The following is a 23,306-nucleotide window of genomic DNA, read 5'->3' as shown; positions in this document are numbered from 1 at the left end:
ATAATATTTATTAATTATAATATGAATATTACATATTATTTTAAATACTCTAAAACATGCATAGTGAATTCTGGTCCTTAGGTCCCAATGACAAGGATAAAAGTAAAGAGGGTTTACCAGCTCTGGTATTACTGGGTAGGAATGAATACTGGAGCTGACTAACTCACTCACCTGAAATCTTTCTACCACCCACTTCTTGCAGCAAGAAGTCGTTGTTGCCAACAACTACATTGCTTCTTTTACACAGCATGTAAAATGTCAGGATCTGAAGCAAGCTGTAGAACGCCCGGACTGTATTTTACAGAGGACCAAACAGGTCACAGAGTTTATCAGCAGGAGTAAGAAATATCTGGGACTAGAAGCACAGATCTTTGTCCCCAAGACTGAAGTTCTTTCTACTCTATCAATCAAGTTCACTTTTCAAGGTTTATTTCATTGTTCTTGAACGTTGATTCTGGCCGCTTCTACCCCTAGAGAGGGCTTTGTGTCACCCGCATCGGAAGATGTTCTGATTGATTCTTAAAGCATGTCTTAAAATATTCTGAGTGAGTACTTTTCATCCAGAAAATCTGTTCTTTTCTCAAGTGTTCCTCCTAATATTATGTTCTTGTTCTAGGCACCAAACAAAGAGTTTCACATACATTACATTATCTAACTTGTTTCTTCAATTCAATTCCTGGGGGTCTGACAGGGAAGGTGCAACACTGAGGACCAGGTAGGGAATCCTGAGAACCTCTTGGGCAGTTTTACTATGTAGTGTGTGGAATTATGTAAGGAATTCTAGCCAGTTAGATGTTGGTTTTGTGTTTGTAGTGATTGATAGGCCTCCAAAAACACATTGCCAGCCTTGATGTTTTGGGGAAAAAAGGCAGACAGGCCTTACCCTGTCTTCGGTAAGAAACTACTGTCCCATGACAAGAGGTCTGTCTAAACAAAAGGAAGTAATTAGTGATGACCCTGTGGAGTTGAGTATTTGGACAACTGCCTGTTGTCCCCAGTTGTCCTAGCTCCTACTTTCCTTTCTTTTCTTCTATTTTTAACCTTATAGTCCCCCTTCTCATCAAACCTTGGCATCATACTCTTCTTGGTAAACCTTATTTTGTCTTTTCTAATACCTCCATTAGATAACTTATAATTAGGACATTGTGAGCCTAACAGAAAAAAAGCAACGCTGCTACCACAACTGTTACCATTTACTACATTATATTGCTATAGATTATAATCAATGGTGCATTTTCCAACTACTGTTGATTTAGCTGTGTGTGTGTGTATGTAAAATCAGCACATCCCCTGATGTTTTAGAGAAGAGTTCCCTCATTCTGTATTAAGAAGGAGGCTTTTTCTGCAGTGAGCTAAATACTCCCTTCCTTTTTTGGGTAGCATGGTGATCACCTCCTTTTAGGAAGATGTCCAGGCAACCATGAAGGCCCCCCAAAGACCTCTAGGGAGGGAGGATTTAGGCAACTTGCTTTTTAAGTCTAGAAAAAGGGTGTGGTGTCACTACAGTAAAGCTGATCAATAGAAAGTGGTTTTTCTCAAGGAGCCTACTGTGAACAGAGCTTTGGGCCCTGGTACCAACATTTGGAGATTGTACCTTTATGGCAATAGGAGCCCTGTCTATCCTGTCCTAGTTACGTAATGTGAACCAGGGCCCCCACTCGTTTCTTTGAGACAAAGCAGACTCCTTTTTTTTCCCCTTTATCTTTCTAATAATCAACCTGGTCTGAATCTTCAGTTTACATGTTCTTCCCTGGTTTAGCCCCACTTTTCTCAGAGTCTGAAAAAAAGGAAAAGGTGGTACCTGTTCCAGCTCTTGGTAGGTTGGGAGTCTGAGGTGACGGAGCTCCTCCTTTGATTTTATGAGGGATTCTTTATTCTCCCACTTGACGAAAGCCCGCTTTCTGACCAAGACTGGGCTGGGGCATGGAGATGTAGTGCTGGGAAGTACATACAGAGTATCCTGGGCCGTCTTCCTTGGGGAAGATAGCACAAAGTGACTGGAAGGGCCCTCACTGCCAAGCCAAGACAGTGCTTCGGTCTGGGTGGCCTTGTGGGCAACAGTCCTCTTCAGCCGAACAGAAATCTTCTGTGAGGACACTCCCATGAGCATGATGGTCCGATCCTTACTTTCCTCATTGTGTTCCAGAGCCTCCCCATTAGGGAATGTGAAAGGTCCTTCCTCTGGTGCTGTGGGAAGGTACGTGACACGTTAGTACTTTGGCTCAGAAAAGCAGAGACTCAATATTGACACATTAGTTTCAAATGAGACTTCTCTTATTGTTTACAGGAGTTCCATAGGCCCACAGTGGACTCATTTTCAAGCAGGCAGTTTAGGGGGCTGAAATCCAGGGGCCTTGCTGGCCAAGCTATGGCCACTGGTGTCAGGCTGCATCCACCCCGAGGAAAGGCCATCCTTAAAGGCTCCTTTTCTGTTGCTTTTTTCTATTTGCTTGCTTTCTTTTGCTCCCCAAAAGGTAGTGTGCCTAAGATTCCATCCCAAGCTTTATGTATGTCTAGGGTTTATATTTACCATTTAATAGATAACAGTGATAACCAGTAGTCGGTTTTTTTTTTTTTTTTTTTTTACTACAAGCAGACCTTGCCAAATAGCACTTCCACAGCAATTTTCATTTGTTGCCCATGACACACCTATGTTTAACCTACCTATTAATCTACTTCCTGGCAGTTCTAGGAAAGCCTCAGAAGTCCTCCTCTTGTCACTATTGGGCAAAGCTCTGGGGACTGGGGAGAGATGGTCTGGAGAAGAGAAACCTCTAGGTGCAGCCCCTTTCCAGGCTTCACTCTGAGGCCGCAGACCTTCATGCTGCTCTCTGCCACTTCTCTCCCAAGAAAGTCTGCTTGCTTACCGTGGAGCAGATCTTTGGCTCCCAACGAGCAAAGGTTGGACGTTGGCCCCACAGAGGTGCTGTTCTCTGTGGGAGCTGTTGAGTTCTTGGCTCGCTTCTTGCACTCGAACACAACCAGGTCTTTGCATTGTTTGTGGCAGTTCATCCCGCAGTCTGTGGACAAGACACCCTGATCAGGAAGTCTTTCACTTTCTCCTCCAGGGTCTCAAAACCACATGCATGCAGCGCTCTCGTCACACATGCCTGTCCTGTCTTCTGGAGCTAGGACACTTAACACCTCTATTGAACTTAACATTCTTCTCACTGGGTCAGCCCTGGATCTCACAACCTTGTCACAGCCCTTATGAGTCTGGCAATCAGAAGTGGCATCCTGCTCTCCTAGACAGAAGTGGTGTTTTTCTTGGTCATCCTGCACATACTGCCCACTCTATGGAGACCCTCTGGAGGCTCCCAGCTGTTAGGTCTTATTCTTTCTTCCTTGCAGTAAAAGGTCTTTTCTCCTTTACTCCTGAACTTTTCTAGTCATAAGGAAGGACAATTATCCTGGGATATCTACTGATAAAAGGAAAGCTGACAAGGGCCTTTGGTAATCACTTATCTTTTGTTTCAGAAGTGATTCTGTGCCTGTCTGTCTTTGGGGACCCATGACAATATGAGAGCATAATCTACCAGTCATCCCTAGTTCCAGGGCAAACAAGGCAAAGTGAGGCTCTTGTAATAAACCGCATAACTAGTCACCCAGATTCCTCTCTTCTTTGTGGTGGCAGTCACTCTCAGGGGGTGCTCTAGGGAAGCCAGTTTGAAGATGAGGTTGTGAGGTGTGCTGAGAAGCTGTGGACTGAATGGACAACTACTATGGGTAGAACATGCTTTACAGGAAAGCCTCTCAGACCAGGGAAGACAACACACTGGACAAAGCTGGGCCTTACCTTTACACCGATACCCTTGTTTGATCACTCCCCAGAGCTGTGAGACAAAGAAGAGACAGTTAGAATGCACCACAGGTCTTTCATCTACCTGGTAGGAGGCTAGACATTGACATCCATTCTTTATTTTCCCTCATTCAACTCTACCTCAAGTGGGAAGGAAACCTCATTTATCTCTCACGTGTCTTAATCCTTCCTGGCCTTAAACTGAAAACAGGAAAAGTTTGTGCTGATCAGAGGTATATGTTCTCAAGAAGCTTAACTACAGTGGATTTATGACCCAGGCCTGAAGCAGATGAATCACAGGACAAATAAGCTTCTTGAGACTCCAAACTAAAGAGCAAGTATACAGAATCCTGGGGTCACGGACTGAGTTTAGGAGGAAACTGTTGGTCAGGGTGGGACAGAGGAGGGGCAGAGCCCAAGTGACTTCTTAAAAGGCAGTTCCTTTTGAAGGGTGAGGATGTCTCCTATTTCTCTTTTCTAACATCTGAAACAGCATATGGATATAATACCTTAAAAGTATATCCCAAATTCAACATTTCCTCACCATTTATCCCAGGCCCTTCTACCAGAGGAGAAAATAAATCAGGAAGAAACGGGAAAAGATGAGTGCAAGTAAAACCCATGTATTTGAGGATGAGGTTATTGTAGGTGTTTGCTTAGGCTCTAGGCAGGAAGAGTTGATACAGGTGCACGAGGTCTGTACCTGGCTTAATCACTTAAACTGTCTCATACCCCTCCCCACGTTCAACCCCGAAGCACTCTGAGAACAACTCACAAATACAGCACAGTTGTCACAGAAAGTGGGCTTCAGGTAGGTTGTCTCTTGGAAGTTGTGAGGAAAGCCCAGGCCCAGCTTGGAGTAGATGGAGCTGGCCCTCATGAAGTAGGCAGTGATCTCTTCTCTGCTGATGAGACCTTCCCTGCCCGCAAATGAGAGAGAAGGATGTGAGCGGGGCTGGGTAGCAAGGCAGCTTCTAGCCTTAGAAACTCACTTTCTTCGTATCCTTGAGGGATAGCACAGTATGTATTACCTGACACTTACTTCCATGAGCCCTCCTTTTAATAAGGATGTCTGGGTAGCATGTGTAAGGAGGTGAGATGGCATTACTCATTTCCACAGAGTCACTCTTTGGCTAAACCAGGTTTTTTTTTAACTCACTTAACCACTATCCACAAGACTTGAAAAAGAAGTGATGGAAATGTGGGTATAGGGAAATATCTTATGCTGAGGTTTCTGACTTTAGACAGCACCTACTATATAACTGTAACCCACCAACCAAACATTTCGTTTCACACAGAGAACCAACTTCTTGAGAAAAGTAAATATGCAAAATATTAGTAAATATTAGTTGTTCCTCATAATCTGTAAGGACAAAGCAAGAAGGAAGACTAAACTTTTTCTTACTTACAGTTGACTATTCCTAAGGTGGCAGAATTATGGAGTCTTCAACTCTGAGATATTTAAAACATGCTTTTTTCATGGTCTGTTGTGGTCCAAACCGAAGCTGGACAGGCATCTGCTTGATAATGGCTCTCTTAGCACCGAGATTCATTAAGTGACCACATCAGCAACACATCTGAGTTTACAAATTCTTCTAGTGACACACCCATAAAGCATTCTTACCAACAGGTTCATAGCCACATATTCCCATACACAAACCCTCACCTGTCTTTGTCCATAACACAGAAGGAAAATGGAAAACTCGCAGCAATCTTTTCAAATTCTTCCTGGGAAATGTATCCATCCTGGTCATGATCATAGTTCTTGAATACAGACTGTGAAAAAGGAGTTTCTTTGGTGATTACCAAAGAGAAACCAATCATAGCCAAATGACAAAGGGGCCAGAACACCTCAGTCTGAGAGGAACAAGGAAACCTGCTCCTTAAGCTGCTGCTGAGATTCAGTGGGTCACATCCCAGGTCTCTGCAGGTACCAGCATCTGGAGGGTGGCCAGATGCTTTCAATTCCATTAGCATGTCAATGTGCCCTCACCCCAGCTGCTCTGTACTCCTAGCTCACTGCACTGAGGGATGTTCCCCCTTCACTGCCCTTTCTTCACTGCACAGCTCAGATTGCCACTTCTCTGTGTAGCTTCTACTAACAGCCCAGTCAGAAGTGCTCCCTACCCCCTCTTAATCCTCTACCAATTGTTCTGTCACTTGCCGGCTCATTCTTTTCTTGTTACACTGGAATGGTCCATAGGATAAATGTAGAAATATGAAGGTATGTACCCCTTCTCAGCATTTAGCACAGTGAATTGAATCAAGCAATGCCACACTGCTCAGTTTTAGATTCTCCTTATCACCCTTACGTACACTCAAATCTTTTCCAACCTCTCTTTGCCCCCAAATCAACTGACAACCTTTAAATATACGCTCTCTTGCTAGGCCTTTAAGAGGTACACCTCCCCCCATATGAGGCCAAAGTGTGTTGGCAAAATGTAACTTCTGCACTGTTCTGCAGCCACAATATGAGAAGTAACTGGTTCCCTGTGCTCACATAGGAACGAGTTTTAAGTTTCTTACCTTTGTGTTTCTACCACTGTGCTCCCCTCTCCCCCCACACAACACTAAGCCAGGCAGTGCCTTGCTTTTCATCTGTGTAAAAACAGCTGTACTTACATCTACCATCCTCTGGACATGTTTGCTTATGGTCTTTGGATCAGGTTTCGGAGATACTCCAGAGGCCCAGTCCACTACTACTGGTGGCTTTGAAGGTGTTAGTGGCTAAAATGAAATATTCAGAGAAATCCCTATGACTATAATGCAATGCTATAACCTTAAGCTCCTTCCTTTCCCATTACCTGGTAGCTGCATCTGTGGACAACCCTCAACTATGTGCAGTGGCAAGGAGCAGAGGGCCCGCACGTAATTGAAACCTAGAACAGTAACCTTGGCTAACACAAGTGTTGTGCTTTACAGTTTACAAAGAGCTCCTCACATACATTGTCTCCACCTAAGATAATTTAAAATTCTCAATATGCCTGGAGTTTCAGTTCCCTCTCTATTAAACCTTTTGTTGAAGCTATCGACAAAGAGTAAAGTAGGTCATTTAAATTTTCTCTCTCTAAAGCAACTACAGAAAGAAGAACAAACAAAACCCAAAGTTAGTAGAAGGAAAGAAATCATAAAGATCAGAGCAGAAATAAATGAAATAGAGATGAAGAAAACAATAGCAAAGATCAATGAAACTAAAAGCTGGTTCTTTGAAAAGATAAACAAAATTGATAAACCTTTAGCCAGACTTACCAAGAAAAAGAGGGAGAGGGCTCAAATCAATAAAATTAGAAATGAAAAAGGAGAAGTTGCAACTGACACCACAGAAATACAAACTACTACAAACAACTCTGTGCCAATAAAATGGACAACCTAGAAGAAATGGACAAATTCTCAGAAAGATACAAGCTTCCAAGACTGAACCAGGAAGAAATAGAAAATATGAACAGACCAATCACAAGTACTGAAATTGAAACAGTGATTTAAAAACTTCCAACAAAGTCCAGGACCGAAGGCTTCACAGGTGAATTCTATCAAACATTTAGAGAAGAGTTAACACCTGTCCTTCTCAAACTCTTCCAAAATATTGCAGTGGAAGGAACACTCCCAAGCTCATTCTAGGAGGCCACCATTACCCTGATACCAAAACCAGACAAAGATACTGCCCCCCCCAAAAAAGAAAGAAATTAGGCCAGTATCACCAATGAACATAGATGCAAAAATACTCCACAAAATATCAATACTAGCAAGCTGAATCTAACAATACATTAAAAGGACCATACACCATGATCAAATAGGATTTATCCAGGGATACAAGGATTTTTCAATACCTGTAAATCAATCAGTGTGATACACCACATTAACAAACTAAAGAGTAAAAATCATATGATCATTTCAATAGATGCAGTTAAAAGCTTTTGACAAAATTCAACACCCATTTATGATAAAAACTCTCCAGAAAGTGGGCATAGAGGGGACCTACCTCAACATAATAAAGGCCATATATGACAAATCCACAGCTAACATCACTCTCAATGGTGTAAAGCTGACAAACCCACAGCTAACATCACTCTCAATGGTGAAAAGCTGAAAGCATTCCCTCTAAGATCAGAACAAGACAAGGATGTCCACTGTCTCCAGTTTTATTCAACATAGTTTTGGAAGTTCTAGCCATGGGACTCAGAGAAGAAAAACAAATAAAAGGAATCCAAATTGGAAAAGAAGTAAAACTATCACTGTTTGCAGATGACATGATACTCTACACAGAACATCCTAAAGATTCTACCAGAAAACTACTAGATCTCATCAGTGCATTTGGTAGTTTCAGGATACAAAATTAATACACAGAAATCTCTTGCATTCCTACACACTAACAATGAAAGATCAGAATGAGAAATAAAGGAAACAACCTAATTTACCATCGCATCAAAAGAATACCTAGGAATAAACCTACCTAAGGAGACAAAACACCTGTACTCCTAAAACTATAAGACACTAGTGAAAGCAACTGAGGATGACACAAACAGATGGAAAGATATACCATGTTCTTGGATTGGAAGAATAAATATTGCCAAAATGACTATATTACCCAAAGTAATCTACAGATTCAATGTAATCCCTATCAAATTACCAATGGCATTTTTCACAGAACTAGAACAAAAAATCTTAAAATTTGTATGGAAACACAAAAGACCCCAAATAGCCAAAGCAATCCTGATAAAGAAAAATGGAGCTGGAGGAATCAGGCCCCCTGACTTCAGACTACACTACAAAGCTACAGTAATCAAAACAATATGGTATTGGTACAAAAACATAAATATAGATCAATGGAACAGGATAGAAAACCCAGAAATAAACCTACACACCTAGGTTCAAATCTATGATAAAGGAGACAAGAATATACAGTGGAGGAAAGACAGTCTCTTCAATAAGTGGTGCTGGGAAAACTGGACAGCTATGTGTAAGAGAATGAAATTAGAACATTCTCTAACACCATATACAAAAATAAACTCAAAACAGATCAAGACCTAAATGTAAGGACGGACACTATAAAACTCTTAGAAGGAAACATAGGCAGAACACTCTTTGACATAAATTGCAGCAAGATCTTTTTTGATCCACCTCCTAGAGTAATGAAAATAAAAATAAACAACTGGGACCTAATTAAACTTAAAGGCTTTTGCACAGCAAAGGAAACCATAAAAAACAGAAAACAAAAAGAAAACCCACAGAATGGGAGAAAATATTTGCAAATGAAGTGGCCGACAAAGGATTAATCTCCAAAATAAACAACTCATGCAGCTCTATATCAAAAAAACCCACAAACGACCCAATCAAAAAATGGGCAGAAGATCTAAATAGACATTTCTCCAAAGAAGACATACAGATGGCCAGAATTCACATGAAAAGATGGTCAGCATCACTAATTATCGGAGAAATGCAAATCAAAACCACCATGAGGTATCACCTCACATTGGTCAGAATGACCATCATCAAAATGTCTACAAACAATAAATGCTGGAGAGGGTGTGGAGAAAAGGGAACCCTCTTACACTGTTGGTGGGAATGTAAATTGGTACAACCACTATGGAGAACACTTAAAAGCTAAAAATAGAGCTACCATATGATCCAGCAATCCTACTCCTGGGAATATATCTGGAGAAAACCATAATTCAAGAGATACGTGTACCCCAGTGTTCACTGCAGCACTATTTACAATAGCCAGGACATGGAAGCAACCTAAATGTCCATCAACAGAAGAAAGGATAAAGAAGATGTACATATATATGGTGGAATATTACTCAGCCATAAAAAAGAATGAAATAATGCCCTTTGCAACAACATGGATAGACCTAGAGATTATCATACTAAGTAAGTCAGACAAATATCATATGATATCACTCATAGGTAGTATCTAATTTAAAAAATGATACAAATGAACTTAGTTACAAAACAGAAACAGACTTACAGATATCAAAAACAAACTTATGGTTACCAAAGGGGAAATGTTGGGGGGAGGGATAAATCAGGAATTTGGGATTAACATACACACACTACTATATATAAAACAGATAACCAACAAGGACCTACTCTATAGCACAGGAAACTCTACTCAATATTCTGTGATAACCTATATGAGAAAAGAATCTGAAAAAGAATGAATATATGTATACATATAACTGAATCACTTTGCTGTACACCTGAACAGCAGGTACACTCCAATAACATTAAAAATTGTTTTTCCTCTCTGTTCTCTACTTACTGTTTAGTAGAGACAAGGATGAGGAGAAAAATAGCTAAAAGGCAGGAAGACACGCAAGAAAAAAAAACAAGAAGTGAGGCCTGGACAAGCTGAGATGGAATCCATTCCTAAGTATCTGAGACTTGGCCCAAATTAAAATCTCTTCAAAAAACGAAAGAAGGCCCCCTTTTCATTGGAATGCCCTCTAACACCCCGAAACCTGCTGAATATGTTCAGTAAACATCTTTGGTTACAATAGTATGCTAGAACTTGATCTTTCTGTATAGAAACAATGAAATTTAGCCATCTGAACAGATAAGCTGAATTTCTCATGTATGGGCAACTCTCTACCCTTGAGTACCACTTGCTTTGGAGCTGGGGAGCTGCCCAGGAGACTGTGGGAATTATTGGTTCTTCAGAAAGAAGACTGAAATTTCACCTGCCTGTAGGAAGCCAGGGCCAGATAACCTGTGAAGTCCCTACTGTGCAGCCAGGACTGTGCACAATTTTGAGGACTTCTCATCATAAGAGGTCAAAAGACCCAGCAGACTGCTCTTTCTGACCCACGTGAATACCAGATGTGGGGGCTTTTCTATCTACCAAGTTGAAAGTCCTCTGAAGCTGAGCATCTGATTAATATACATATCATTATCATCAACAAATCATGAAGAGAAACAACTGCCTTGAGGACACTTTATAATTAATAGGAGGGAGAGGTCACTCCAGCCCACCATGCTATATCCCTTCTCTAACTAGTAAACCACTGGTCGATTCCCCCACTCCTTCTGACACTCATGGCATGTAGTTGTTTACTGTTCACATATTAGTCTTATCCCCTCGAGTTGTGTACAAACTCTTTATGGTCAGGAACTATTCCTAATACATATGCTGAAGCTTTCCTTATTCCTAGCACAATGTTGGGCACATAGTAAAAACATAATATGCTTTTTAAACTGAACTAAAGTCCATTCCAAGATGGATGACCTTGATGAGAGGCTTGTAAAGCACCTGTTACACATGGGAGTCTTAATATGAAAAACTCACTGGGGCTTTGTGGTTCCTGGGTTCCCGGGCATAAGAAAGCTCGTAGATTTCATCTTCAGTGTAGTAGAGATCTAGGGATAACTGCAGATCAAAGGAGAACAGAGTTAGTTGCTAGGATGCTGTTTGCCTTTCCCAGGGCCGATGTGTTTCTTTCTTGGTTCTTCCTCTCTAGTGGTTTACCCTTTTAGGCTGTAAGTCATTTGTTTTTAAAAATTCACAAAATTTTGGGGGTATAACATCTACTATTGCAGTAGGGCAAGCGTTAGTTCTTGTTAAAATATTTTTAAACTTTGGAGAAGTCTCAAGATGCCCACTTTTAAACTATGGTTTAATAGCTAAGCTTCTAGGCAGAGCTTAGGCCAAAGGCCCTATCTAGTCAGATGGTCCACACCTCACGTGTTCTCTCCCAAAGCAGATGGATGATCTGAAAGGACAGTTTGCATGACCTGATACCATTAAAATTTGATTCCAGCAACAGAACCCAGTTTAAATGATAACAGGTAATATCAAACAATATTAAGAGTTTCATATATCTTAGAACTATAAAATTTTAGAGGAGAGAGGTCTTAGAAATAATCTTGTTCTTAATCTGGATTCTATGGATGGGCTTCAGGGGGTTCAGAGCTCAAAAACATCCATATTTTTGAGTATATATGGCTTATGTATATTTTGGGAGGGAAATGCTTACAGTTTTCCTCACAGAATTTGTGAACCAAGAAAGTTAAGATTCAGTGCCTCTTTCCTCAGATGTTGCTGTCTAAGGCTGAAACTAGCCAAGGTCACCTGGACAATTAGCAAAAGGGCTAGGATTAGACACCAGCTGGATGCAAAGCCTGAGGCACTATCAGAATAATCCTGTGAGGTAGGAAGAGGCTACAATGATTATTCCATTCTGCAAAAAAAGCAGATTAAAAATTGTCTAATTTTAGAACTGAAAGAGAAGGGAGAAGTCATCGCAGAGATGAATCCCTCTGATTTTACAGAGAAGGAAACAGAGAGTTAGAGTTATGTGCCCACAGTCAGTCACACAGCTGGTGAACTATAGAATCACAGGTCTGGAACGGAGTTCATCTGATCTCACCCCGCACCCAAAGTGCAAATCCTGGTCTCCCGCATCACTACAAGTGTTCGCCTGCCCTTGGCTTAAATGTCTCTGGGATCCAAGCCAGTGGTAGCAGGACCCAAATAATGAACCTATTTTTTTTTTTTTTAAACTCAATGCCTTGTCCTTTTTTTAAATGAAAACCCACTGTCTCCAATCTCTTACCAAGCCTTGTATCCTGATTTGCTATCAGCTCCTCCCAGAGAGCTTAGGACTGGCTTTTGTAGGGGGAGGGGAACACTCCTAGAGGTCCAAAGGGCATGGTGCTTAAGAGCACAGCCCCGGAGTCCCACCACCCGGGTCTGAGCCCAGGTCTGAGCCCAGGATCCGCTGCTTAATAACGTGTGGCTTCTGGCAAGTTACGTCTTTGTGCCTCAGAATCCCCATCCATAAAATGGAGGTAATGATAGTATCCATTTCATAGAGTTCTTGTGAGGCTTAACTGAGCTGATCTTTGATAAGGTAGCACTCAGTGATTTGTCTCCTATGGAGCCTCACCGTCAGCAGATGCACCAGGTCCTTGTTGGCCTCCAGGGGTGGAGCCACCTCTTGGAGCTGGACCAGTTCGTTGATATGATTGTAAAGGGCCAGCAGCTTGTGGACATTCACCTTCCCCTCCTCCAGATAGTCGGGCATGGCTTCATACAGGGAGATGAGGTCCTTGAGGTGTACCCCCAGGATGGGGATCTTGAAGTGGGTGCACTCCCCGTAGGCACGCCGGTAGTTGTCATAGTTTCTGCAGGAGGACAGCAGCTCGGTCATCTCACCCAGAACCTACAAAGCAGAGGAAGAGAGCCAGTCACAGGTACCATCCAGGCAGGCTGCACTTTTGCAGCGGCCGCCTTTTACTCTCAGCTCCTACCGTAATTTCACCCCGTCCCTGATTTGTCAGGCAGGGGGTGGTCCATCTAAAGGCGTAGATTCTGACTCCCCAGTTAAAACTCCAGCTGATGTCAAACATCGCAGAATAGATTTAGAAAACGCAAGGTGTGCTTTACTACATAACTGGAAAATTCTAGATGAGGTTTTATTTACCATTTTTATGCTAAAATTGTTCTTTAAAAAAATAAGCACATGATAAAAAAGATTTAAAAAGTACAAGAGTATACAGTGCATAGTAAGTGTCTCTCTGTCCTCCACCCCAAGCCACGCAGTCCCCTTCCCTAGTGTCTTCTGAATGATTCCAAAGACACCGCACCACATAACACTTCAAGTGTGCTGCCCACGCAGCTGGCGCGGGGAAGCATGTGTTTCCAGCGTGGTGCTTCGGTCACCTGTCGCGTGTTGTTATTCCTTATGCTGCGCTCTGTGGGCCTTGGCTCGGTGAGTCTCAAGATGGGCCTATGCCTAGGAAGCAGGCGACATTCCACTCACGGACCGAAACCCTGGATAGGGAGACTGAACAGACTAGACCAATTCCCAGCAACGGACCTGAGAGAGGATGAGGCGGAGGCCGTGGGGGGCTCTGCATTAGAGCCTGTGCTCTGCCGCGGCCAGAGGGTGCGTGGCCGCTCCCAGCACAGCAAGGGCACAGCCAGGTCTGCTGTTCTTCCAGCGCACCTGCTTTAAGTCAGCACGCAGTTCACAGAGCCCCACCCCCATGTGTGGTGACCAGCCTTCTCAGAAGCAAAGACAGGAAGGAGAGACTGCCTGCCAGTCACGTCACAACACAAAACAACCATTTTAAACACTGTGCCGGAAATTCCTGTAATAAAATCGTGGCCTAAAGAAGTATCCTTTCTCCCGATGAAGAGCTTGAGGTCTGGGAGTCAGTCCCCAGCAGCCACATGGCTGCCAAGAGAGCCTCCTCACACACCTCTAGGAAACAGGGCACGTGAGTGTGGAGTGTGGGAAATGCTCACACGATGAGAGACTAGCAGCAAAGATGACAGAGGTATTTTTGTTCCCCTTGGAAGGTGACATAAACTACTGCAGGACACTAGCTTTAATTCTGGACTTAGGAATTCACTATGCAGACCACCCTGAAGGTCAAGCAGCTACAGACAGGAAGCACTGCTATGGGGGGGGGACCCCAAGCTGCAGAGCTGCAAGCTACATCTTGTAAACGAAATGACACAAAGGCACTTTAAATTCTGTGATTCTCTCCCTCTGAGACACAGGCAGCTTCAGTTGTTCTGCCTTCTCCCAGCCAGCACTATCAGGGAATTAGAAGGTGACCAGACCACTGGGAGGTGGGGGTGCAGCGGTGTCCCCAGACTCCAGCATTGTCAGAGCAAGGATGATTAGTAAGAGGCCTTCCGAAAGGAGGCTGAACACCTGGGAAAACGGATGTGGCAACAAGGCTCAGACATCTCTCCCTAAGAAGAGAGCTCATGGGGGGACCGGGGTTTGAGTTTAGTAAGGGAGGCCAAATGAGATGAAATACCCAGAGCAGCTGTTATCAAACCCATACCATAAGTAGCTGCATTTATATCTGTACTATATCACACATGGTTTACACGTGTGATAACGGCCGTAGGTATAAAGGATTAAAGTCCTTTCTATAAAATCTAATTAATAACGTAGGAAAGTGCATAGGACACTTAAGAAAAATGTTCCTCAATAAAATACCATCAATTAAAAAATGGTACCTGAAAAGCTCATTTCCAACTATCTGGGAAAATTCAGCTCTCCATAATGTCACTCTCCAAGGGTTCCAGCTAGCTAGGTTTCTGATGTGTCACTAAATAACCTCACTTGACATGCAGACTGAACTATGGTCACTGAACCACTCTTCCTTGCTAGAGCAAGTGAGTTCTTACTAAAGATGGTGACTCCGGATACTCAGTGGCATACGAACATGGGAAAGACACACACATTGTTTCAAATCACCAGCGGGAATGGGTGCAGTAACACTGCGGCCACACTGAGTCACAGTCACCCTCAAATCTGTGACATCCCCATTCCTGTCCTGTGGGTTTTCTTAGGGGTTGCTTCCTTGGTATTTTGCCTGGTTGAAAAGGGATGGTGTGGTTCGGGAATGCTCTCTGGGCTGCCCCTCAAGGAGGAAACGCTGACACTGGTCCTAGGAATGCTGCTAAGGGGCCCGGGAGGAGACAGGAGCACTGACCTTATTGATTTCATGCGGGACATGTGAACTTGTCTCCTTGAGCCTGGAGATTGAGCTGTGACAGAGCCCTCCTATCACAGCCATCAACGTATTGAAGTTCTGTAGTTGGTGGAGCTTCTGTGACACAGAAAATAGAGTCACTGTACATGTCAGTTACATGGGAGCTTAGATTCTGCCTCTCATCTCTGTGTTATGAGTCTTCCTAATTCTGGCCAAAGGCTAGCCATCAGGTATTGCAATTTTCTGTCCATTTCTTTCCTAAGGCTTAATTCCAGACCAGGAGGTCCCAAATCTAGCAAAGCGTCATGTCTTCCTCCTTTAGTTTCAGCTGGTCTGTGGACCACCCTCTACAGCAGTGGCTTCTAACACCCAAAGTACTTGTTTAACACAAAGATTTCTGGACCCAAGTGCAGATGTTCTGATTCCCCGGATCTGGGGTTGAGCTTAGGGATCTGTGCTTTTAATGTACCTTTAGCTAACATCAGAGCAGGTGGTCCATGTACCACACCTGGTCTAGAACATCTAGAGCTAAAAAAATATATCGTTCAGCATAATCCTTTACATCCTTCACTCCAAAGTAACCAGACTTTTATTTCTGAGGGCAACGCCAGTGCCTATATAGGACAGTAACTGGGACAGTAACTGGGACAGAGATGCTAGAATCTCTGTGAAATTTCAAATATGTGTTCACAGTATCTGCTTTTCTCTTATCAGATGCCTAAACTCTGCCCCTCAAACACTAAACCCAGCCATTCAACACAACATGGGCTCACAGACCTAAATCAGGCTGGTCCAGCTCCACTAAAACCTGAAATTGGCCTTTCCTTTGCCATGTGGGCCACATTTGGTAAAACAATATAGGATGGTAAGCATCTTCTGAAAAATGTTAAAGATCTAAACAGATCTAACCATATCCTGACCTTGAAGATGGCCTGTAGGGCCCTCTCCATACTGCCCTTGTGTGGGATGTAGAAGAGTCACCGTATCTAGATCTGGGGACAGGTAAAGGTGCACAAACCCCACCAGGACGTTCATGATGAGAAAGCAGCTCTAATGGATAGACTAGGCTGGGGGAAGAGGGGATAATTTACCTCTTAGCCCAGGCCTAGTCTTAATCCAGTCACTCACCTGGGCCACCTGGATGAACTTGATGAAGACTTCAGCTCGGAGCTGGGGGGTGGGCCGGCTGAGAACCATCAGTTGTACCCACTGGGAGATGCCGTTACACAGGGCAATGGACCGCTCCATGGTAGGGTTCTCCTTCACGCAGCTATTCACGAGGTAATTCTGATAATCGGAGAACTGGGGAAAAAGAAACTCATCAGGACTGCCACTCCGGTATTCTGGGAGACCCGAGGGGCATATTACCTCTGCTGAGTTGATGGCTAGGATCTGCTAAGGGACAGAGGAGCTCTTGGCTTTCCTCTCCTGCAGACAAGGATGGTAGGAAGGACATCTTTCTTATTCTACCCACAGCATGGTCCCTCTACATCAAACGCCATTAGGCCTAAATGGATGTGTACACAATCAAGTTAACCCAAATATTATGTTGAGTAGATAGGGACAGTGTCCTTTCTAAATTCTGAAGAATACAGTATACAAGAAAAATCTCAGTACTAGTTCCAGCTCTGTTGCTGAAGGTAAGGGAAAAAAAAAAAAGATCATCTCACAAAATCTACTGTCACACTCTCTTTTTCTCTCTCTCCTAGCTGTTTTCTTAACTTAAAAATGGGATAAAAAAAATGGGGTAACATCTGTCCTATTTAGGACACGGAATTGTTACTAAGATCAAACATGATAACCTGTGAAAGCACTTTAACTTTTCAAAGTGCTACATAAGTGTGAGGTGGTGCTAACAGGATAGAATTAACCTCATGATCAAACAGACCTGTTTGGATTTCCCTCTATTCGCCAACTCGAGCAGGGGCGAAGCGAGTGGGGTACATGACACTGGTTAGCTATTATTTGGGGACCACAGCTTCCCATTCACCTAGGCAATGGCATTCACTATGGCTGACAATGAAACAAACAGCAGATGTGAAGCTGGAAATGTCCCAGAAGATCACTGTATAGGTCATGACTGTAGCTACTGTGTCCCTGTCACAAACAATCCTTCTGCTCAAATAGTATAACAGAGGGAGGAGAGCTTGCTGTGCTCCAATGCTCCCATGGCAGTTTTCAGTGCTGTTCCCCAGCTCTTTCCAGCTCTCCACTTCTCAACTCTGCCCTTTGAGATCAGGTGTGACCACATGACACACTTTAGCCAGGAGAATGTCAGTGGAAGTGACGTGATGACTTTTTTTTTTTTTTTTTCAGAAACCAGGAAACTGTTTTAATAATGATGTTTATATTAGTAATAGGCACATCCCAGAAATAAAGAAAAATCCTCTCGCTGGGACTGTATTGGGATGAATGCTTTTCAGGGAAATTCTTTTAGGAAGCTGAGCACACTATCATTTCATACCCTAAAGATGTTTAGATATTTAGGAGTTGCTGATAGACATGACGACTTTTGAGATAGAAGAGCCAGTGAATGATTGGCTATGTTGCCTTTCCAGGCTGCAGAGATCGTGGAGATCCATGTCAAGATGAAGGCTCCCACACCCAGGCTCTGAGCACCTGTGGTCAGCAGAGGCCCCTGGTCAGACGTGTAGCAGGAGTGAAAAATAAACTTTTGCTTTGTTAGGCCACTGAGATTGGGTGGGAAGGGTTGAGGGGGTTGTTATCAGTGTACATACCTTAGTCCTGCCTGACTAGTAATACACTGATGAGAAGATCTCATAACCTGAATAAAATGAATGCAAATTAACTGAGCCCCATTTTTCTGTGCGGTGTTTGCTGATGGGTGGAAAAATATGAGTACACCAAACCTACTCCTTAAGAGAGACATATACAGCACAAATCTTACTGGTTCTAAGAAAAAGTTCCCCTGATTCATTCCAGTGAATACATTTATATACCCCTCCCATTCTAAATGTAACATATTGAATCCACTTGTTTTTTAAAAGAATCATCTCAGTATAATTCTTCCTCCTTCCAAAGTATTATAATAATAAGCAGAAAATACCAAATGTCACTCAATTCATAGCAGAGATAAATTTCCCTCCCACCCCACGTGGGGAAAACTGTTTAGAACTGTGTAGGTAAAACAAAAAGATCCCCCAAAAGTCTTCTTCTACGAGGCAACTGTGACATTCAAAAGAAATGAAGGTTTGGGCTTCCCCTGTGGCGCAGTGGTTGAGAGTCCGCCTGCCGATGCAGGGGACACGGGTTCGTGCCCCGGTCCGGAAAGATCCCACATGCCGCGGAGCGGCTGGGCCCTTGAGCCATGGCCGCTGGGCCTGCGCGTCCGGAGCCTGTGCTCCGCAACGGGAGAGGCCACAACAGTGAGAGGCCCACATACTGCAAAAAAAATAAAAAAAATTAAAAAAAAAAAAAAAAAAAAAAAAGAAATGAAGGTTCAAGCTGATGTCTTCATTTGCAGCTAGAACCCTGCACCGACACTGGGGGAGCACTGGCGCAGAGGACTTGTTCTGCAGACTCTTCCCTTCCACCTCCACTGATCTGAGCCCTGGCAGGGAGCAGACATCCCACAGGCCTGACACAGCAGTCCTACCAACTGGGCCCCAGTACAGCTCAGATTTCCATTGTGATAAATGGCTCTTTTCAGTGTCCTTCCCCCGTGACAGGAGAGGCACCGCCCAATGGAAATCCCCCAGGGGGAGCGTTCCAACTGGGGCCTGTGGTTCTGTCTGAGGGGAGCCAGTGAGGAGACTGGAGGTCCCCGTGCAGATGAATGCTTGGAGACGTATTTCCAAATTGGGCTGGAGGGGGCGGGGAGGTTCCTGGCTGATTGGCAAAATAGCTGTGTGAAAACAGGGAAGCTGTCAACGTTATGGGAGAAAAGCTATAATAACCCCTGTAACCTGGTTTGCAGCTCTCCTTTCAAACACAAGCAGCCTCAATAAATTGGTGCTGAGTGACTGAGAGAGAGGCTTGTGATCCTGGTCTCAGCTCTGACTCTAATAAACTATGTGACCTGGTCCAAGCCACCCCTGGGCCTCCATCACCTCAGCAGGGAACAGGTGCATCTAAGAAATGCATCCAGCAACTCGGTAGTCTCTACTTTTAGAGCAAAGCTCAAAACTGTATCTTTGCATAGCGGTGGGGGCTGAGTGGAGTCATTTCTCAGGAAATCGTATCGGCCAGTGGTGGTCTGTTGGCAGGTTCTCTTGTATGGACCGGTGTTCTCTGGTATCACATATGGAGTTTCAGTGAGCAAGGTTTGGGTCAGCACAGTTTCTCTCTAGAATCAGGGGTGACTGCTGGGCCATGTCAGCACCACCTCAAGGGTTTAGGTAAATTCTGGGCTAGACCAGTAGCATCTGATTTATTTTGAGATTTCCCACAGCCATCCAAAGCCTATTCTAGAATGAATTCAAGTCCTCTTACAGGACTTAGCCTCATTTTTTTGGAGGAAAATTAAAAAAAAAAACTTCTGGAAGCCTAATGATTATCAGAAGTAAAAAATGTGTGTGTATGTGCATGCATGCTGTGTGTACACTCACGTGTGCAGGGTACCATGTGTGCCCACAGTATTGCCACTTGAGCGAGTGGTGGGCTGGGGGAGGTGGGCTTGGAGGATGGGAGCGTGCAGCAGAGCAGGAGCAACAAAATAAGGCAGCGTGTCCTGATTTCCCCAACTACACAGAGTCTGATGAGAAAGCCTACCAGCGCTGAGGGGGCCTCTAGGGTTAGGAGGTGGATGGCCTATTGAATTCCTCTGCTTATTTTCAGAGATATCCCAGGGAAGCTTTTCTCCGGCCCCTTGGGTACATACAGATATCCTCCGGAAGGACTTGAACTCCAGGTAGGTAAGGTGCTCGGAGAGCTCTTCTGGTTCCAGATGGTCAAAGAGCAGGGAGACTTTCCGTTTCTTGCTGGTGTTCGATTTTATCCTTTGAGTCAGTTTCCTGGACCAGTCACGGGCATTGCTTTTGTGGGTGAAAATGAAAGGGAGAAGACAGGGAAAAAGAATAAATCAAAATTGCTTTTTTTTTTTTTTTTACATCTTTACTGGAGTATAATTGCTTTACAATGGTGTGCTAGTTTCTGCTTTATAACAAAGTGAATCAGTTATACATATACATATGTTCCCATCTCTCTTCCCTCTCGTGTCTCCCTCCCTCCCACCCTCCCTATCCCACCCCTCTAGGTGGTCACAAAGCACCGAGCTGATCTCCCTGTGCCATGCGGCTGCTTCCCACTAGCTATCTATTTTACGTTTGGTAGTGTATATATGTCCATGCCTCTTTCTCACTTTGTCACAGCTTACCCTTCCCCCTCCCCATATCCTCAAGTCCATTCTCTAGTAGGTCTGTTTCTTTATTCCTGTCTTACCCCTAGGCTCTTCATGACATTTTTTTTCTTAAATTCCATATATATGTGTTAGCATGCAAATAAATCCATCAACGCTTCCCACAAGACTAAGCAAAGCACCATTACCTAACTTTCCTTGGTCAAAGCAATGCATTAACAGTTTCCCCACATCAGTTTTTCCTATGGGGGAGACTAGGAAGCTTTGATGGTTTTCCTTGAGCCTTCTGAACGTGCCATGGGAACTGGGTAAAATGCATTTGTCTTAAGTCTGTGGGAAGGACAGAGTCTCGGGCGTTGTTCACAGTGTCCTGGCTCCTCTGTGTAGCCCTGGCAGGTCTGCTCTCTCCATGCCTCTGTGTGTCTCATCTCATCTCATGAGGGTGATGGGGACTCTCTGTGGTTGGAGATCTCAAGGTAGTGGGGCAGTTTTCATGCCAGAAAAGCACAGAGAACCACAGAGAGGAGATGCCATGCTGGGGAATCATGTGTAGGAACAGGTGGTCACTCTGGGCAGACTTGTGGCATTTTCCTCAAATGGCCTCAGCCACTGAAATGACCAAGGAAGCCTAGCTAACCCTAGGGTTAGCCGCCCCCCACATTTTCTTGTAATCAATCCATGTGTTTCTTATTCAGTTTCAATTTCCTACACTAAGGAAGCAAAGAGAAAGGTAGCAGGTTGCAGATCTGTGTTTCCCAAACCTGTATTCCTGAGAACCTTGTCTCTTGACAGAAGGGTTCTGTGGTCAAATGAGTTTGGGAAATGCTACAAATTCTGCAGCCCCCTTAGCCAAAGAGCATATTACAGACTCTGAGATGCATTGCAAAAAGGAAGTTCAACTCTCTATTTCTCAAGTATAACTGGTCAGGCAATATCCCACTGACTAATTCCTAAAGAATATACCATGGAAAATATTGGTAGGGGAAGGTCAGCTAGGGGAGTATTGGGATAAGGAAATCAGGGTTTGAGAACTGCCCTGGGCCCTGTGTGCTGCATTTAAAAAACGAAGACACTGTTACTGCAAAACCTTCTTTTACCTCTCAAGTTATTATAATTCTAAGCAAAGAAGTACAGAGTCCAACCTGCTATGTAGATTTAACTGGGACTCTGACATGTGATTTGGAAATCATTTCCACACGGCCACGGCACAGAGCACTGAGGGCTCTCACAGTCCAGATTCTGCTCTGCCATTAACTCAGCTAGCTGTGTGACTCCAGACAAGCAAGCCTTGCTGAGCCTCAGTTTCCCAGGACGTTGGATAAAATCATCTTGAAAATATGTTTCAGTCCTAGAATTCTATGTCCTAGGGATCTGTATTATTCTAAAACAAAGGGGCCACATTGTGAAAACCTTAGCATATGATGAGTGTACTCTCCTCTCCCCAGATTAGGACAGGCATTCATTTTTCCAGAGTGGGACCATCTCATAAATAAGAAATCCAAGGAATAATATGTAGTATTCCTGAGATCCTTTCCATCTCTGCATAGGTCTAAGTGTCTCTTGTAGAACTTTCTGGCCTACCGAATATGTTATAAACCCTTTGCTCGATCCATTTTCCAGCAGTCCCTTCCCCATTTATAAGTGCAGGGGCCCTCCAGGCATTAGCTGCTGAAGAGGCACCAATTTAGTCACCACACTTTCAGTTTCTTGGAATTTATATAAATTTTAGTCAATATCTGGCTACCTGATTTTTCACTGAGGCTTCTTTTTTCCTACTCTTAGATATGAGTCACGTACAGCGTTATCACCAGGGGGCTTCTCTGCTTTGATGCTACATGTCAAGCTTTTCTCTTTCATGAGGCCATCTGAACCTGCCTGAGGGCTTCTTGGGGTGGGTAGAGCAGACGTCATAGCGGGACGCAGAGCCTTGCTGAGCGGCCTGGGCTGTATTACAGGAGGGAGGTGGTTTCGAAAAAGGCGTCAAAACCACAACACTCACATTTGAGTTGTGTCAATCAGGCGGCAGTGCAGCTCCTCGCCGTTAGCTTTCACCAGTTCCTGAAACTCTTCCATAGTGCTTGCCAAGCTGGCATCCATTTTAAACATGATCCAGAATTCTGTTATCCAATACCTACACGGTGGGATTTAAAAAACACAAAAGCCAAAACTGAAGCCAAGGACTCACACTGTGGTGGGTTCTTCCCGCAAAAAGGAGTCAGAAAAAGACAGGGGCTGGTTTGTTCTATATTCCTGGGAATATAGAATCTATATTCTCTATACAGAATATAAGGAGCTGGAGTGGGGGTGGGGGGAAGAGAAGAAAACCACCCACTGACAATCCTCTGCGCTCCACATATTAAATGCTATGCTATGATGAGGTGAATCATAATGAAAGAAACCACTGCAAAGATTTAGGCACAGCCATGTGTATCAGAGAGAATGATAAATAAAACAATGGCAGACAAACCAAACGTCCAAAGATTGGACAATGCATCTGTAAATTACACTTTGTTATACCTCAGGATATTATATGGCCATTAAAAATAATGTTTACAAAAAGTTTTTAATGACTAGAGAAGATTCCTATGATTTAAAGTTAAGTGAAAAGTATAGGATACAAAACTTTGTATGTATTTTGATCTCTACTATGTTAAAAAAACCTACTTGGAAAGAGACAAGGGAAATATACCAAAATAGGTAGTTGGATATAAGTGATTATTACTATAGTTATATTCT

At 43.6% G+C, this 23,306-nt stretch overlaps 1 protein-coding gene across 2 annotated transcripts in view; it reads right to left on the bottom strand.

Moving 5' to 3' along the window:
* Positions 1 to 23,306, bottom strand: part of RASGRP1 (RAS guanyl releasing protein 1) — a 78,830-nt gene that overhangs the window by 8,039 nt on the left and 47,485 nt on the right. The window contains exons 5-16 of one of the 2 annotated variants that reach the window (XM_081226855.1): positions 22,570 to 22,701; positions 20,094 to 20,247; positions 16,382 to 16,555; positions 15,254 to 15,370; positions 12,682 to 12,957; positions 11,082 to 11,162; positions 6,422 to 6,526; positions 5,466 to 5,575; positions 4,575 to 4,719; positions 3,797 to 3,833; positions 2,868 to 3,020; positions 1,802 to 2,187 (exon numbers count right to left, since the gene is read on the bottom strand). In XM_081226855.1, the coding sequence (XP_081082981.1) occupies positions 1,802 to 2,187; positions 2,868 to 3,020; positions 3,797 to 3,833; positions 4,575 to 4,719; positions 5,466 to 5,575; positions 6,422 to 6,526; positions 11,082 to 11,162; positions 12,682 to 12,957; positions 15,254 to 15,370; positions 16,382 to 16,555; positions 20,094 to 20,247; positions 22,570 to 22,701 (1,870 nt within the window). The remainder of the gene's footprint in view (positions 1 to 1,801; positions 2,188 to 2,867; positions 3,021 to 3,796; positions 3,834 to 4,574; positions 4,720 to 5,465; positions 5,576 to 6,421; positions 6,527 to 11,081; positions 11,163 to 12,681; positions 12,958 to 15,253; positions 15,371 to 16,381; positions 16,556 to 20,093; positions 20,248 to 22,569; positions 22,702 to 23,306) is intronic. The other variant, XM_081226856.1, reaches the window with a different exon arrangement.

Source organism: Mesoplodon bidens (genome assembly GCF_964165515.1).
Source record: "Mesoplodon bidens genome assembly, chromosome: 3".
In the NCBI taxonomy this organism is placed as follows: Eukaryota; Metazoa; Chordata; class Mammalia; order Artiodactyla; family Ziphiidae; genus Mesoplodon; species Mesoplodon bidens.
Note: the sequence above shows the minus strand (reverse complement) of the source record. Positions and strands in the feature narration are given on the sequence as shown.